Consider the following 17800-nt stretch of genomic DNA (forward strand, 5'->3'; position numbering starts at 1 on the left):
CGCTTGACTGTGGACACTGACACTTGTGTTCCAGCAGCTTCTAATTCTTGGCAGATCTGCTTTTTGGTGATTCTCGGTTGAATCTTCACCCTCCTGACCAATTTTCACTCAGCAGCAGGTGATAGCTTGCGTTTTCTTCTTGATCGTGGCAGTGACAAAACAGTGCCATGCACTTTATACTTACAAACAATTGTTTGCACTGTTGCTCTTGGGACCTGCAGCTGCTTTGAAATGGCTCCCAGTGACTTTCCTGACTTGTTCAAGTCAAGGATTCGCTTTTTCAGATACATGCTGAGCTCCTTTGACTTTCCCATTGTAGCGTTTGTAGGCGTTTGCATCCAATGAGCCCTATTTAAATGGCCTCAGAGAAGTCACCAGCTGTAGTCACTCATAATCACTCAAGAAGTTAAGAGGCCATGCTATGAAGCTCATTTCACTGACACAACTTTTTAAGTCACCAAAATTGCTAATTTGTGTTGCTATTTGTATATTTTTGACCCAGCAGATTGGATCACTTTTTCTGTTAACCCATAATAAAGTCATAAAAGAACCAAACTTCATGAATGTTTTTGTGACAAAGAACTATCTGTTCCAATCACTCTATCAGAGAAAAATCTGAGTTGTAGAAATAACTGGAAACTCGAGAGCCATGACATTATGTTCTTCACAAGTGTATGTAAACTTTTGACCACAACTGTATATGTATGTATGCGTATAAGTATGAATATATATATATATATATATATATATATATATATATATATATATATATATATATATATATATATATAAATAAGCGTGTTGCTGAAAAAAAAAATATATATACATACACACATATATACACATGTATATATACATACATATATATATACACATATATATATACATATATACATATATATTTACATATATATATTTACATATATATATATATATATATATATATATATATATATATATATATATATATATATATAATCAAGTATGTACAGTGGTACCTCGAGATACGAGCTTAATCCGTTCCGGGACTGAGCTCGTATGACAAGATTCTCGTAACTCGAGCGGAAGTTTCCCATTGAAATGAATGGGAAACAAATTAATTCGTTCCAACTCTCTGAAAAAAACACCAAAAACAGGATATTGGATTGAAAAAAATGATTTCTTATAATCCGCCATATATTGACAAAGTAATAAATAACCAGTGGTTTGATAGTAATAATGTGTTTAATAGGAGTAAAATTAGACACATTTCGCGGAGGGTATAGACAGCGGCATACACGGAGGCGGGGGGGCTGCTCGGGGGGGCTTTATCCACGGCAGCAATGCACTCGTAAACGAACAAACAAATTTAAATTAACTTGGATAACTATATACAGACACTCAACGTTTAATGTAACTTCAAACAAAACTAAATTCTAAATTTGTTGTAATCTTTTTTACCTTACGTAGTTCTACGGGTTGACACCACCTGGCCGCTCCGCCGAAGTCTTCAAAACGAACGCATCAAGAGTTGTTTGTTTTTGTCTACCCTTCAAAATATTTCGATAATGTCGCATACAAATGTCATCACAATAGGATAACGCACGACCACTTGCCAACGAGAAATAGTCTTTAAAGAACGATCGCAGGAGCATCTTTCCTGAGAAAGAATAAAAGGAAATACAATAGTTGATCTTACCCACGTATTGATTGTGGGTAATGAAGTTTTATTCTGAGAAAGGTTGTCATTGCCTATGGGTGTTGTGTGCACGAGTATACTTCATTACCCAGAAAGCCCTCTTTTTGCCCGCGCGTTGTGCGTTTCCTGGTCGTATGAGAAACTCGTCTGAATTAATTAGTTCCGTGCTCGTAGATATTGTTATACACGAAAGATATGCAACAAAAAATGCCATGGCCACCTAGCTTGGTCGCATCACGAAATTTTGACCGCATCACGGGCGAATTATTCAATCGAAATTTCCCCCGTAAGACGAGCATTTTGTATGACGAGCGGTTGTATGACGAGCGGTTGTATGACGAGGTACCACTGTGTGTGTGTGTATATATATATATATATATATATATATATATATATATATATATATATATATATATATATATATATATACAGCAACACGCTTATTTATTTATATATTTATTCATGTATTTATTTGCTCATCGTCTTGGTGCTAAAGTTTGTGACCCGATTCTGTGCAAATGTGGTCATTCAATAGATAGCCGAGCTCTCCACCCCTTGTCCTGCCGTGTCCAAGCTGGTCGTTTCCCCCGTCACTCCAACATCAACGACATCGTTAAACGCGCACTGTGTCAAACTGGAGTTCCTTCAATTCTCGAACCAAGTGGTCTAGTGCGTGCAGATGAGCGAAGGCCTGACGGCTTGTCAATCTTTCCATGGAAGATGGGAAAGTGTTTGACATGGGATGTGACAGTTGTTGACACCTTTTCTCAATCTTCAATTGCTTCATCTGCAATAAAAGCCTGCTCAGCTGCGAACAAGGCAGAGTCAATGAAGTCTGTCAAATATGCACCGCTTGTTGACAGATACTTGTTCCAGCCCATAGCCTACGAAACTACAGGTGTATGTGGGGACTCCACTTTGAAGTTTCTGCTAGAGGTAGGTTCCCGGCTCGTGGCTGTTTCAAATGAGCCACGCGAGTGTCAATGGCTGTTACAGCGCATCTCTCTAGCAGTGTGCCGCGGCAACGCATACAGTGTCCTCGACTGTGTGAAGAAGGTGTGAAGTTATGTGATATGTGTCATGTTTCATTTTTTTTTTAAATTTTTATTATTTTATTTATTTTATTTATGTTTTATTTGTTTTAGTGCATATTAAACATATTTTTTCTTTTGTTTATTAACTTACTTATTACCTATCTATTTATGTCTAAAATTTCTTACCTGTATCTGCATTCTCACCATCTTGCTACTGTGACAATAAAATTTCCCAAATACGGGATGAATAAAGTTATCCAATCCAATAAGACCATTCTTATCCCCAAGTTTGCCAAACTGGGGCTCCCACCTTCTGGATTAAGGACTTTCTGATCAACCGAACCTCAGCACATGAAGCTGGGTCACCACCTCTCATCTGCCCGAACGCTCAGAACCAGCTCGCCCCAAGGATGTGTGCTGAGTCCACAACTTGCTCTACACACACACGACTGCAGACCCAGGCACCCTGAAAACATCACTGTGAAATTTGCAGACGATACAATAGTGGTGGGGATGATCACAGGGGAGAATAAGACAGCCTATAGAAATGAGGTCCTAGACTCAGCGAGTGGTGCGCTCTCAACAACTTGGAGCTGAACGTCTCCAAAACCATGGAACTCATCCTGGACTTCAGACAGAATAAGGCTGCTCTCTCCGCTGTATATCAACTGCGAATGTGTGGAGCAAGTGGAGACTTTCAAATTCCTGGGAGTCCACATCTCTGATGATCTCACTTGGGCGGCAAACACCCCAGCGCAGAGGCTACATTTTCCTGAGAGTACTCAGGAAGGAGCAACTAAACACCAACCAGCTGGTGACCTCCCACCGGTCTGCCATAGACCGCATGCTAACCTACGCTGTTGTCAGTGTGGCACTGAAGCTGCACAGAAGCCAACAGGAAAATCCTGCCTAGGGTCATCAACATAGCCCAAAAGATCATCAACTACCCCCTACCTACCCTGTCCAGCATCTACGAATCACGGTGCCTTAGAAGGACAGAGAGCATTATAAGAGACAATACGTATCCCAGCTTCCACAACTTCAACCTGTTGCCCTCTGGAAGGCACTACAGAGCCATAACACCCAAGACCTACATACTCAAGGACAGTTTCTTCCCAAGGGCTGTCACCATACTCAACTCGAGCTCTGCACCTAGGACCTAATCAAGACATTACTACTACTTTTACTGCTTATTTATTATGTTGACCACTTACTCATTTATTTCCATATAGATTATTTCTTTATCATTACTATATATTGATTATCTGTGTTTGTTTGTTTTCTTGTTAGTTTGTTTGTTTGTTGTTGAGTCCATTGACTCAGCGAGTAGTGCTCTAAACAACTTGGCATTGAACGTCTCCAAAACTATGGAACTCATCCTGGACTTCAGACGGAACAAGGCCGCTCCGCTCTGCTTGGACTCCCTTTGACTACTTATTTATTATTTATTTGCCTGTTTGTTGTTTTTTGTGCACTACAAGGTTAAAGCTTTAAATCTCATTATTCTTGTATAATGACAATAAAAGCATTCATTTCAATTCAATTATTGTTGTTTTTCAAAGCATGATCAGCTGAAAAATGCAACTTCTGGCGCTCTGTGCAGTTATCGGGGCTGCTCGAGACTTTATGCAGCCACAGGCATAAATAGGTTGCGATGAAAACATACCGTATTTTCGCATCTATAGGGCGCACTCAAAAGTCTAACATTTTCTCTAAAATGGTCAATTGCACCATGTTTGTCCACTGAATTCAATTTTTGTATGGCACTGGCCGCTTGTGTGACTGTTTTTATTTTTTACCGGCACGTTACTTATTGCGATCAACCCAGCGGACGTTGGCCTCCCCGTGCATTCCAAACATTTCGGTAAAGCAGAAGGAGCAAAACCTCGATGTCGCTGGAAATCCGGAGCTGGCCAAAAGTGCCGGCCGGGAGAAGAAGCGACGCTTTTGACCAACCATTCCATCTATCATAATGGGGAAAGTGAGATCCCTCCCCAATAAGATGGAAGAGCTGTCGGCGCTTACCAGGCCGGAAACGGAGTTGAGGGGTTGTACTCTGTTACTGTTGATTCTTTTGCTCCAGACTACTGAGGGACTGTGCGGATAAGCTTGGAAGAGTGACTGCATATTTTCAACCTCCGTCTCAGTCTGCAGAAGTTCCCCATCTTGTGGAAGACTTCCTGTGTGTGGTTCCAGTTTTATCCAACTCTACAATGTCTTTTTCTTGTGTCTGTATCCGTTTTTGCTACTGCAACCAAGATGGCGCCGCTCAAGTGGCAGCCGGTAGCGGTAGCTCCGCCCGCTCTTGCTCTTTTTGTGTTTTTGCTGCTTTTCTATCTTTTTTAATTGCATTTTAATATTTCTTAATGCTTTCCCATATACTTTGCTTTGCTTTGTACTTTGTGCTTTTTGCTTTGTTGTTCTGCGACCTTCGCACCCGTCGCATGGGTTGGTTTCTTTGTGCTAGTCCTAGACGTCTTTGGAGCCGTTCAGCCGTGCCTCTGCCGTCATGCACGCAGGATTAGCTGTGAGCAGTGGATGATAGTGCCGGGAGAAGAGGCAACGCTCCAGACCGAGCATTCCATCATTATTATGGGAGCGTGAGATCTCTCCCTGGTCAGATGGATGAGCTGCCGGTGCTTGCTGGGCTGCTTGTTCTTCTTCTTCTTTTTCACCTCAGGCGCCTGAGGATTACCCTCAGCAGCGCTAGAGCTGCCACTGGAACACGGATAAGTTCATCCAGGGAGTTGCCCAAGCCGCGATGGTAGCTTTCGGTCATTAAGGCCGGACAGCGGAGCCATAAGTGTTCAGACGACTCTGTTTCCTCGTCGCACAGGCGGCAGCGATCCGAGTCGGATTTCCCCACAAGGTGGAGCCAACGGCGGAGCAGGGGGTGGTGTCCACTGCGGAAACGAATCAGGTCTGTGCGGTCTCCTTTCGATAGGGCAAGTTGTTCCTCTGTGACTTTTGTAGTGTAGGTCTGCAAAAGGCGGGGGTGGGAAAGGCGGGGGCGATATTCACGTTGGATGATGGCACGTCTTGTGGCTGCGTCCGGGGGGGTATTGGTTTGGTCATCTAACGAGCCAAGTTTAGCTAGGGCATCAGCCAGGTCGTTTCCGCATATGTTGCAGTGGCCCGGGATCCACAGTAGCTGTAGTCGCTTAGGCGGAGGGAAAAGGGCGATGTCACCCTGAAGTCTCCGAATGGCGGGGTCTTGCATATGGGGGTTTCCCATGGCTTGGACCAGCGATTTGCAGTCACTGAGGATAATTGATGTCTGCCAGTCTGCTGTTTCCCTCAGCCAGGAGAGTGCCTCGGTCAGTGCCACTTTTTCAGAGTGGTAGGAGCTGCTGCGGCTGCCAGTGGCACCATGCCATTGGTGGATGATTGCAGTCTCCTTAATGACGACAAAACCTGCACCACCGTCCGCAGTGCCTTCTTTGGTGGATCCATCTGTGAAGATCTGTAGGTCCGGTTTACCCATGCTTCTGATGAGCTCTTCTGCCTTATCTCTTTGGGTGATGATCGGCATGTGTTTAGAGACTGCGGTAAAGGCGGTTTGGATGGGGGGGGGGGGGTAATAGCCAGGGTGGGCAGGGATGGGAAGAGTATGTGCAAGGGGTATGGAGTTCGAGAGCGGTAAGACGGGGAAGGGTCGATGATCGCCAGTCTGGCTTCTTTTGCAAACGCATTTTAACGTTTTCATGGAGGAGGCGGTGTCGGGGATCAGAAGGAGGCAGCTGGTTCCAGGCATCCGCCTTAAGAAGTGCTTGTAACTTGAGGCGGGATGAGAGGGGTGTGAGATGTGCCTCATGTAGGACTGCTTCGGTGGGGGTAGACCTGAGGTGGTGGGTTATGGCGCGGGCTGCTTCCAGTTGGGCGGTTTCAAGGGATTTGAGGTGAGTTTGGGCCAGCCAGGGGGCCCATGCCGGTGCTGCGTACTCCGCAAGACTTCTCTGGGTGGCAATATACACCGTTCTAAGGTCGTTTGGTTGCCAACCCCAGGATGTGCCACTGAGTTTGCGGAGGAGGTTCGTTCTTTTGGACATGGTTTGGCTGACTTTTTTCGCTTGCTCTGCAAACGTGAGTTGTCGGTCAAAAGATACGCCAAGAAAAGTGGGGGTGGGGTTATGCTTGAGGGTGGCGCCATTTATTAAGATCTTTGGTTGCCATTTGGCCTCAGCTGAGTCCAGGCTAAAAAATGACGCCTCACACTTGGTGGTGTTAAGGTTTAGGTGTGCCTCGGAACTCCACCTCCAGACTTTTTCAACCTCCGCTTGAAGTCTGCTTTCCACCTCCTCTTTGTTCCTACCCCGACAAGCAAGAGCCAGATCGTCTGCATAGGCGCTGACCAGGGTGGAGTCGTTGAACTTGTCGAGGTCATTAATGTAGATGATGAATAAGAGGGGTGACAGGACCGAGCCTTGGGGGAGCCCTTCTTTGAAGGTTCTGCTCCTGCCGATGGTATTGTTGATCCTGACCCTGGCTGTGCGATTTGTGAGCCAGTTGGCGATCCATCTGATGAAGCGGTAGGGGACCCCCAGGTCTGCCATTTTTTGTAAGAGACCTGTTCTCCATACCTGGTCGAATGCCTTGCTGAAGTCAAAGAATGTTGCAAGCGTGCGTTGCCGTTGAGTCGACTGGAAGCCATCAGAGATGAACTGCGACAGTCGCAGGGCCTGGTCCGTCGTGCTTCTTCCCTTTCGAAAACCGGCTTGCCAGTGGCTGAGAAGCTGTTTATCTTCCAACCACCAGGCGAGACGGTTCACGATGAGCCTTTCCATTGTTTTGCTAAGCGTAGAGGTGAGGGCGATGGGTCTGTAGTTCCTTTGGTGACTTCCCTTTTTTGAGGAAAGGGATGATGGTGGCCACTCGCCAAGCTTGTGGACACCAGCCCTCTAGCCAGCTGGTGTTGACGATATGGAGTAGTTCGGGAAGGATGTTTGCCGGAAGATTTTTTAGAAGGTCCGGGGCTATGTCGTCGGGTCCAGCTGCCTTACCCGCTTTAAGTTGGGACAGCGCTGTCTCCAGTTCAGCATCGGTGAACGGGAGCTCGAGGACTTGTCGCGGTGAGCCGAGCAGTCTGCGGGTAGCTGTACGTAGAGAACGCACTGCTCGTCTGCTCCGCTTGTCACTCTTGCGTCCGCTGACCGAGGCATATTCACTGATAAATGCTGTTGCTTTGGCTCGGTTACTCACGTACTCCTTGTTCTTGTAGACCAGGGACTCGCCAGATTGTTGTGTTTTGGTGCCTGAGAGGGATTTTACTAAGGACCAGGCTTGTCCTGTAGATCTTGTCTCGGCGATCTTGGTGAGGTGTAAGCGCCATGCGTTCCTTTTCGCTTCAGTGGTTTTTTGTTTGATCTGTTGACAGAGTGCTATCCATTCTTTCCTATTTTGTTGGAGGTCTCGACGTAGTCGATTCCTTTCGCGGATGAGGTCCTTCAGATCCTGTGTCAACCATGGGAGCTCCTTCTGGCGGATAACTTTGACCGGTATTGTAAGTGCTGCTGCCTCTTTCATGTGTTGCACTAAGAGGGAGAGTTTTTCCGGGGCTGTGGCTGCTGCGGAGATTACGGGTAGGCGATCCATGAGGATGGTACGGTACCTCTTCCAGTCAGCTTTCGAGAAGTTGGGTCGTACTCTTCTTTGTTGGCATTCGACACGGAGAGCACGGTTCCACCTAATCAGAATCGGTCTGTGGTCGGAGGTCATCTTGTCGATGGGTTCCCATTGCAGATGTTCGGCCGTGGTGGGGTCAGTGATTGTTAGGTCGGGGGCACTCATGCCTGCTCGTTGTTGGTATCTGGCAGTCCGTGTCCACACGCCGTCATTAAGGAGAGTTAGGTCATGGTCATCGACCCATTGATGGATTGCGTTACCCCTGGGATCTGTCTTGGCAAGTATATCCCAGGTCGGGTGGTGCGCGTTGAAATCCCCGCAGATCAGGCCATGCTCCGTGGGGAGCGAGTTTAACCAGGAGAAATCTTGGTGGGCAGGACAATAATCCGATGTCGCCGGGGGGATGTAGGCGTTGACCAGTGAGAGGTGCCACCTGCGGGCGATGGGAATGTGGATATGCTGGAGTTCGAGGGGGCCTGATGGGGACGCTGGAAGGATGGAGTAGGGGATGCCGCATCTCAGGTAGACAAGGAGACCCCCGCCTCGTCGCTGTTTTGTGCCTGAGCCCTCACGGTCTTGGCGAATCACGTTATAACCGTCGAGCTGAGGCGTCGGGTCTTCGAGTCCCAGTTTTGTTTCCTGGAGGAGCAGGATGTCAATTTTTAGACGTGCCGTCACCTCTTTCAGTTCGGTAGTCTTGGTCGCCAGGTAGTCACAGTTCCATTGAAGGATGGTGAGACCGGCTTTCCGTGCCTCCGGTAGATCGGCAATCCTATCTGTGGGTTGTTGAGGGTGGGAGGGTTTCAGGTTCAGACAGCTCTGGCAGCACCAGTTATTGTTCCTGCGAAGTATGGTTAAAGCGTGTCTGGTTTCAGGGGCACATTTGAGGTGGAATCCACGTTTGCAGGATCTACATGTCAGGGGAGAGCGTGAAACGATTAATTTGTTATTACAGGTGGGGCAGTTTGCGTTTATAGAAAATTATTATTATAAAAATGGCGGCGCACACGGATGCAGCGGCTTTTGGCTCTCCAGTTTGGTGTATTCTTTTCTCAATCCTATCGTTCTTTACCAACATCTGCGAGGCAAACTTTTCCTATTAAGTAAGGAAGACAGTGGGAGGTCAGTGATCCATTTTATTCTTTGTTGGCATCGGTGAGGCAAACCTTCGCAGTCGCCGGGAGCTGGTTGTGCTCGGGAGGTGATGCGATGTATCCATCACGGCAGAATGCCAGCAAGTCTGAACCCTTGCCTGAGAAAAGTGCACTTCGTGGAGAAGCACCTTCAATTTCGTCATACGCAGCTGGGTATGATGACAATTAGGCTTTTGTCTAGTCAATGATGATGACAAGCCTAAGTCTGATTTTATTTTTATTTTATTTTATTTATAGGTTGGTGTGTTGTTATGGCTGTTTGGTGTGTGGAGGATTGTTGTGTCGGGGGTGGTGAGCAGGTCGGGCATAGCCAGTTTGCATTAGTTTGGGAGCGAGGTAGTCCAGAGCAAGAGCGGTGGGATTTGTTGGGGCAGTTCGAGCAGGGGATGATGGAGATGGTACGGGAGAAGGAGATTTTGCAGACACAGCATTTTTCTTTCGGTCCCACGTAGGCTGCGCGTGGAAGTGACGGCACGACGGCATTTCCGGAACAGGATCCGCAGAGAAAGCCTTGATGACTCTTTATCTGGGTTTGGGTCAGGCCGCTACAGGTCCTGTGGAAATTTCGTCGGCAAGCGTTGAAGACCAGTGGGGTGAAGTCACGACGGATCGTCTTAGAGCATCCCGGGCAGGTAGGTCCCGGGTTCTCCTCGACGTCGCCTGCCCTTATGAGGAGTAACCGGAGGTGTGGGGCAGGGCGGACATCTCCGGCTGGATGAAAAACATAGGGCGCCATGTTCCTGGGTGGCAGCTCTGGGTGGTTGTGTTGGATTCGCAGGCCGCGGCGGGCGGCCTCTCGGGAGACACCTCGTGAAGGTTCCAACTGTTGTCTCCCGCTGGGCTGCTTGTGTGCTTTGAAGCCCCCCACCGGCCTCTCTGCTGCTGCTGATTAGGTGATAGGACAGCTTAAAAGGATCTAGGCAAGGAAGATGATCTTTAAAACCTCCACACTACTTAGGGACTGTGCGGTAACCTCAGTCTCAGTCTGCAGAAGGTCCCCACCTTGTGGACTTCCTGTGTGTGGCTCCAGTTTTTTACCTAGGTCTACAATGTTTTGTGTCTCTTGTCTGTTTTGCTACTGCAACCAAGAAATTTCCCGAATACGGGATGAAATAAAGTTAAAATATAATTTAAACTGAGCCTGTGCCCTATCAGACTATCATGCCCTAGTTTTATAGGTGTGAAAATACGGTAACCTTGGCTTTTTGAGCCCAGAATGTGGTACTTTATAACCGATTGTGTCCTTTATTGAGCTGCAAGCACAGATTAACTGAATAAGCGTTTGGAATACAACAAACAATGCATGTTTTAGAGCACCATATGCAGCAGCCTTGAGGCTCCAGGCACTTTCTTTTGTGGTCACCCTAAGCTCGGAATTTTCGTCTCCCACCAGATGAAGTATCGGGTGATCATGCAAAATGTAACTTTGGCTTTTTAACATTAAGTGTGGCCCTTAAGGTGGATGGACTGGCACTGACATGCACAAATAAACTTGTATAAGTGCTCTGGGAAACAAATGTTTTGGTGAGTGAAATCATTTGATCTCAGTTTAAAAAAATGTATTTTATAAATATTAAAATAATGCTAACCAATTATATTTAACCCTTTATGGCCAAACATATCATATTCGATACCTGCATTTTGAATAATGTGATTTTTTCCCCCATCATATATACTGATGTAGCTTAAAAAATCTCTAGTCTTTTTTGTTCTGAGACACCATCAAATACTCAGTTAAAATAATTTTAACTTGCTGTCAATTATTTAGCTGTTTGTGCATTGAAGTACTAACAAAAGTATATACAGTACTATCCCAAAAACTTATCAAGTGAAAGTTGTTTTATTTTGGAAATTCAACAGTTATCAAATCCATAGATTTAATACGGTGAAAAGCTTCAGATTGTTGTGTATTTTAAACATTTTATTGCGTGACCGGATGATTCGCCTAAAGACGTTTCGCCGACGGACGTTTGACAGACGGACAGGTCGCCGAATGGACGTTCGGCCAAACGTTCATTCGGCCGAAAGAACGTTTGGCCGAACGGAGGTTTCGCGCGCTCACCCCGCCCCCAGATCGTGTGTGTGTAAAAGTTTTTCAACCTCGGCCCGTTAGAATTTTAAATCCGGCCCGCCGCCGGCGTTGTCCAAATTATAGTAAAAATCAATGATTCATTTCCCTTTGCCGCTCATCACTCTCAATTTATTAGTCTACCGTCAATGGCAGCCCGGGAATAAGCACTCTTGGGCGGGCATGGAAGCCCGCGAATAAGCACTCTTGGGCGGGCAGATGTAGCAGAACCGAGGCGTAAAATGACAGCAATCGGGTCAAATCCATCCTAAAACAGCATTTAATGATTAAATACAAATACTGGAGCTCTTTGGACATTAGAACCGAGCCCAGGGAAGTGAATTCCTCAGTAAAATGTCGCGATGATGTCGCGATGGAGGCAAAAAAAACGTCTATTTACGTCCATTTGCCAAACGCCTCAAAATGCTCTCAAATTCGGTCAAATCCAGCCGAAAACAGCGTTTAATGATTAAATACAAATACTGGAGCTCTTTGGATATTAGAACCAAGCCCAGGGAAGTGAATTCCTCGGTAAAATGACGCGATGATGTCGTGATGGAGGCAAAAAAACGTCTATATACGTCCATTCGCCAAACGGCTCAAAATGCTCTCAAAGTCGGTCAAATCCAGCCGAAAACAGCGTTTAATGATTAAATACAAATACTAGTATTTGTATTTAATCATTAAACACTGTTTAAAAAAAAATGCATTCTAACCTTAGAGCTTGGGTACTTGTTAAAGACTCTTAACATGGCCATCTCAGCAGCTATAGTTTTTCCAGAACCCGTTGGTGCCCCCAGCAGGACATTAGTGTCCGTATGATACAGTGTATGGAAGATTTGTGTCTGGATCGGATTGAAGTGGGTGAAGTTGTACAAGCTTTCATACTGTCGGTGTCCCAAAGCTGTCACAGGCAACGGCTGCAGGTCCAACAACTCTGAAAAAAATATGATTTGAAAATTGGTACGAGTTTGTGTAAATCAACAGAAAGATATGGGCAGTCCAGATTTTAAACAATGTCATCCACTACCAACAGAGCCATTATATTTTCAATCCTTTTAAACAGTGTATAGACATTTTGTAACCACTGCTCAATGATTTCAACAAATCCATTACTTTTATACCATTTCTATTTAAGTTAAAAAAAAAGCATGATTTAATTAGTTTCTCTTAATGTGGCATTTTTTGATCAGGTAGCGTACCAGTGTGCGGGGGGTGACGCTCTGGCAAAATAAGATTCTGGAAATTGATGATGCAGATCGCTTCGGCACCAAGCCAACGGTCAGACACTGCCTTGATGTAGTACTGGGAGGGGAGTGGTTCAAAGATCGGAATGGTAAACACAATGTGCTGCGGTTCCCCGGCTACCACCTGAAAAAGAAGTAACAAACCCATACTCACTTAAAACTAATTAATTATAATGCTTATGTCACATCTTGGATTAGATTAGATAAACTTTATTCATCCCACACTCGGAAAATTCGCTGTCGCGGTAGCAAGGTGAGAACACAGGTAAATATATTGTAGACATGAATAAATAGGTAATAAATAAGCGTGTTCCATGAAATATATGTTGTGTGTGTGTGTATATGTGTACGTGTGTACGTGTGTACGTGTATATATATATATATATATATATATATATATATATATATATATATATATATATATATATATATATATATATATATATATATATATATATATATATATATATATATATATCAGTGGTGGGCCGGCAGAGACTTCAAAGCCTTCTCTGCTGGCCTAAAAATATCTGAATCATATTATATTTTGTCCATCAATACTTATTATTCCAAATGGCTTCCTTTCATTGCTTTTCCCCCTGGTTGCACTGCTTCCAGATGTGTTTTCATATTGAAGCATTTAACCAATCACATTTCAGCCATTATTTGTTGCCAGATCAGATCTACCTCAAAGCCTTCACAATCAGTTCTGCGGGCTCTGCTGCATTAAACTAGACTGTTGCTTTTAACCAATCAGATTTCGAGTTGGCAACCCCACAATCTTTTTTCGCAGCCATTGGCATTTTGCTGGCTGGGATACGTCATTGCTTTCACCAACTATGATTGGCTAGTAGGCTGGCCAAAGCCATAGTGAGGCAGCCAGAGATCGCAAACTCCACCCACAATGGCCGACAGAGGCAAAAACAAATGGATTCTGTTGCAGATTTGCTCACAAAGCTATTTTCCAAGACAGACTTTTCCAGAAAAAAATGGACATCATTAAGAAAGGGTGGTCAACTCCGAAGCTAGCAAGCCTGTTACAGCCGAGAAAATGGTGTGTGTGCCACTTTCAGTTCGCTAACTTAGCTGCACAAGCAAATACAGACGCTCCCCTACTTACGAACGCAATTGGTTCCGAGCGATTGTTCATAAGTTGAATTTGTTTGTAAGTTGATTCAGTGCTATATTTTGTATTATAATTTATGTTTAAGGCCTATATAAGTATATAGAAGGTTGATATAAGTGCATTTGTATGTTTAAGGCTTGTATAAGTAACACGCATTGGTTTGTACTGAAAAAAAACATTTAATAAAATGGAGAGAATATGTACAGTACTGTAGAGAGAGAGAGAGAGATTTATGTATTAGAAACTGGCCAAAAGAAGCGACCTAATGACGATTGCACAGTTTTCTTTTTTTCATCATAAATGATGCGGTAGCACTGTATGGCATCATTCAATTGATTTGCAAACTTTGTGCAACGTTCAATATTTGGGTCCTGCTGCCCGATCTTTCTGTTTATAAATGGTACTGACGGTCGAACGATTCAATGCCCGTGAAACGCTCACCACTCTCACGCGCATCAAGCTTCGTTATTATTGCCGCTCGTTTCAAATGAAATGGCTTGCCTCTTCCTTGCAACTCCCTCAATAGAAGCCTTTAGCTTTTTACCAACCATATTCAATATTGGATGCATGAGATATTTAATGATACAAATGAAAAAGGTTCTTTGCACACTGGAGATACATTCACGCACTTTCGCATTGCAACGAAGAAGAAGGTAGATGCTGGGTGAGCTGAGCTCTCACAGCGCCAGGCGTCGGTATTAGCGGCGGAAAGAAGTACTACTCCGAAAAAGACGCGAAATACAAAATTGGACTTGCGAACATTTTTGGACTTAAACGCAATTTGCAGACATGTTCGTATGTACCGTTGTTCGTAAGTTGAATGTTCGTAAGTAGGGGAGCGTCTGTATATTGTTGTGTTGATTTAAAGCCATTTTCCAAACGGACTATGCCGGAAATATGACAGGAGAGGCTCGACTTTCATCATTAGCTTCGATGGGGATAGGAAAGAAGGAAGAAAGAAAGGAGGATGGATATTGTGTACAGTTAAAAATAATTTTGGGTGAGTATAATATGGCTTTATTCCTAAATAATATTTCAATTGTGGGCCCGGTTCTGATATCTGAAAAGCTCCAGTGTTTGTATTTAAGCTCCAGTGTTTGTATTTAAGCTCCAGTGTTTGTATTTAAGCTCCAGTGTTTGTATTTAATCACTAAATGCTGCTAGGATGTGGATTTTACCCCAGTTTATTTTTTGCCGTTTCGCCATTGACGTCCATCGCTGTCTTTTCCCGAGGAAATCACCCCCCTGGCCTCGTTGTAATGTCTCAAAACCTCCAGTATTTGTATTCAATCAATAAATGCTGCTAGGAAGTGGATTTTACCTAATTTTAGTGCATTTTTTGTCATTTCACATATGGACGTATCAACGTTCATCGCTGTCTTCTTACCGGGGAAATGATACTCCGGGCCCGGTTCTGATGTCTAAAAAGCTCCAGTATTTGTATTTAATCAATAAATGCTGTTTTCGGCTGGATTTTACCCCCATTTTCGGGCAATTTATTGGCAAGAAAAAGCACAAGGCTAAGGGCCATATATGGCCATGGCTGTATAGCCATGAAATATTTTTTGAGGGTTGGATTGATACGTTGAAGGCGCTTCGAGAAAATGCACCGTACGCCACTGGTATATATGTTTATAGGTATATATGTACAGACGCTCCCCTACTTACGAACATTCAACTTACGAACAACGGTACATACGAACATGTCTGCAAATTGCGTTTAAGTCCAAAAATGTTCGCAAGTCCAATTTTGTATTTCGCGCCTTTTTCGGAGTAGTACTTCTTTCCGCCGCTAATACCGACGCCTGGTGCTGTGAGAGCTCAGCTCACCCAGCATCTACCTTCTTCTTCGTTGCAATGCGGAAGTGCGTGAATGTATCTCCAGTGTGCAAAGAACCTTTTTCATTTGTATCATTAAATATCTCATGCATCCAATATTGAATATGGTTGGTAAAAAGCTAAAGGCTTCTATTGAGGGAGTTGCAAGGAAGAGGCAAGCCATTTCATTTGAAACGAGTGGCAATAATAACGAAGGTTGATGCGCGTGAGAGTGGTGAGCGTTTCACGGGCATTGAATCGTTTGACCGTCAGTACCATTTATAAACGGAAAGATCGAGCAGCAGGACCCAAATATTGAACGTTGCACAAAGTTTGCAAATCAATTGAATGATGCCATACAGTGCTACCGCATCATTTATGATGAAAAAAAGAAGACAACTGTGCAATCGTCATTAGGTCGCTTCTTTTGGCCAGTTTCTAATACATAAATCTCTCTCTCTCTCTACAGTACTGTACATATTCTCTCCATTTTATTAAATGTTTTTTTCACTACAAACCAATGCGTGTTACTTATACAAGCCTTAAACATACAAATGCACTTATATCAACCTTCAATATACTTATATAGGCCTTAAACATAAATGATAATACAAAATATAGCACTGAATCAACTTACAAACAAATTCAACTTATGAACAATCGCTCGGAACCAATTGCGTTCGTAAGTAGGGGAGCGTCTGTATATATGTATGTATGTATATATGTATGTATGTATATATGTATATATGTATGTATGTATATATGTATATATGTATGTATGTATGTATGTATGTATGTATATATGTATATATGTATTTATGTATGTATATATGTATGTATGTATATATGTATTAATATATATATATGTATATATGTATATATATGTATATATATGTATATATATATATATATATATATATATATATATATATATATATATATATATATATATTTAGACATACATACATATATATATATCAGTGGTGGGCCGTTCATTTCACACTTCAGTAGTGGTGTGTGAATCAATCCAACCCTCAATAAGTATTTCACCTTTAATGCAGCTACAGCTGCGACACATAAAAAATAATCAATAATAAACTAAAAAAATGAAATATTATTTAGGAAAATAGACATTTTACTCACCCAAAATTATTTTTATTTATACACAAAATCCATCCTCCTTTCTTTCCTCAAGAAGATTTCAATTACTCTGTCGTACAGATTACACATGCGTTTCAGGTCCATCAAGAAGTTCTTATCTATCGCCATCAAAGCTAATGCTGACAGTCGAGTCTGTCCTGTTGTACTTCTGGCATAAGTTTTGATTCTGTTTCGGCCTGAAAATGTCCGTTCGACAGAAGCAGTGGACACGGGGATGGTCAGTGTCAAACCCACTAATGTGTACAGCCGCCCCATGCTCTCACTAAGATTTTTCTGCTGAAGGAAGTCAAGGAGATCAGTGGGAGATTTTCCTGTAAAATCATCCGTGGCAGACATTACAATCAGTTCTGTTCTTAGCCGAGGCAGATCGAAAAGTGTACCGTGGCTCTGCGTTAAGATGGAGAAGGCTGCATGTGGGAAAGTTTTCTGGTATTCCCGAAACTTCTGCGGGTCGAGGAGGGAGAGAATTATCAGTCTTCGTGGTCTTGAAATCTGGTCCGCGTCTGGCAAATAATATTGTCCAGAATCCTGTCGTGGAGTTGGTAGTAGTGCGCGCGAGAATCTTGCGCTTGACCTCTTCGTGCGCTTGGAGCACCTGTACTGCGTTCAGTGGCCTCGTAGATTTCCTCATATCGGATCCTCTCGCGCTCAACTGTGTCACAAAACTCCTTTACTCTTGCAAGACAAATCTGTACATCCAATTTGTTGTTCTGTAGTATTGAAAAAATCACGTGTGAATGCTCAAAAATGCCATTAAATGTGTGAAGCAAAAAACAAAATTCAAAATCATCCAGATGTGCTTTAAATCCATCAGCACACGGCACAGACTCATTCACCATTACAGAGACAAACAGTACTTTTATTTCCCTTCTGATCTCTTCCTCCATCACTT

The 17800-nt window shown here is 43.7% G+C and overlaps 2 protein-coding genes across 5 annotated transcripts in view; both read right to left on the minus strand.

Annotated features, from left to right (window-relative positions):
- Positions 1-17800, minus strand: part of ascc3 (activating signal cointegrator 1 complex subunit 3) — a 228603-nt gene that overhangs the window by 95841 nt on the left and 114962 nt on the right. For all 4 annotated transcript variants that reach the window (XR_013300078.1, XM_077599236.1, XM_077599237.1 and 1 more), the window contains exons 23-24: positions 12759-12927; positions 12273-12493 (exon numbers count right to left, since the gene is read on the minus strand). Coding sequence is in view for 3 of the 4 variants with exons in the window: in XM_077599236.1 (XP_077455362.1) it covers positions 12273-12493; positions 12759-12927 (390 nt within the window). In the remaining variant the exon portion in view is untranslated. The remainder of the gene's footprint in view (positions 1-12272; positions 12494-12758; positions 12928-17800) is intronic.
- LOC144073431 (uncharacterized) lies at positions 2115-11436 on the minus strand. Its single transcript, XM_077599244.1, has 2 exons — positions 9051-11436; positions 2115-8973 (listed from the first exon to the last, which is right to left on the minus strand). Exon 2 carries the CDS (start codon positions 6524-6526, stop codon positions 5384-5386), a length of 1143 nt encoding a protein of 380 aa, XP_077455370.1. The 5' UTR covers positions 6527-8973; positions 9051-11436; the 3' UTR covers positions 2115-5383.

This window comes from Stigmatopora argus, chromosome 4 (genome assembly GCF_051989625.1).
Source record: "Stigmatopora argus isolate UIUO_Sarg chromosome 4, RoL_Sarg_1.0, whole genome shotgun sequence".
In the NCBI taxonomy this organism is placed as follows: Eukaryota; Metazoa; Chordata; class Actinopteri; order Syngnathiformes; family Syngnathidae; genus Stigmatopora; species Stigmatopora argus.

What these genes read in the sequence shown, in the direction of transcription:
- LOC144073431 (XM_077599244.1), bottom strand. Translation starts at nt 6,526, where the DNA reads ATGAGGCACATCTCACACCCCTCTCATCCCGCCTCAAGTTACAAGCAC.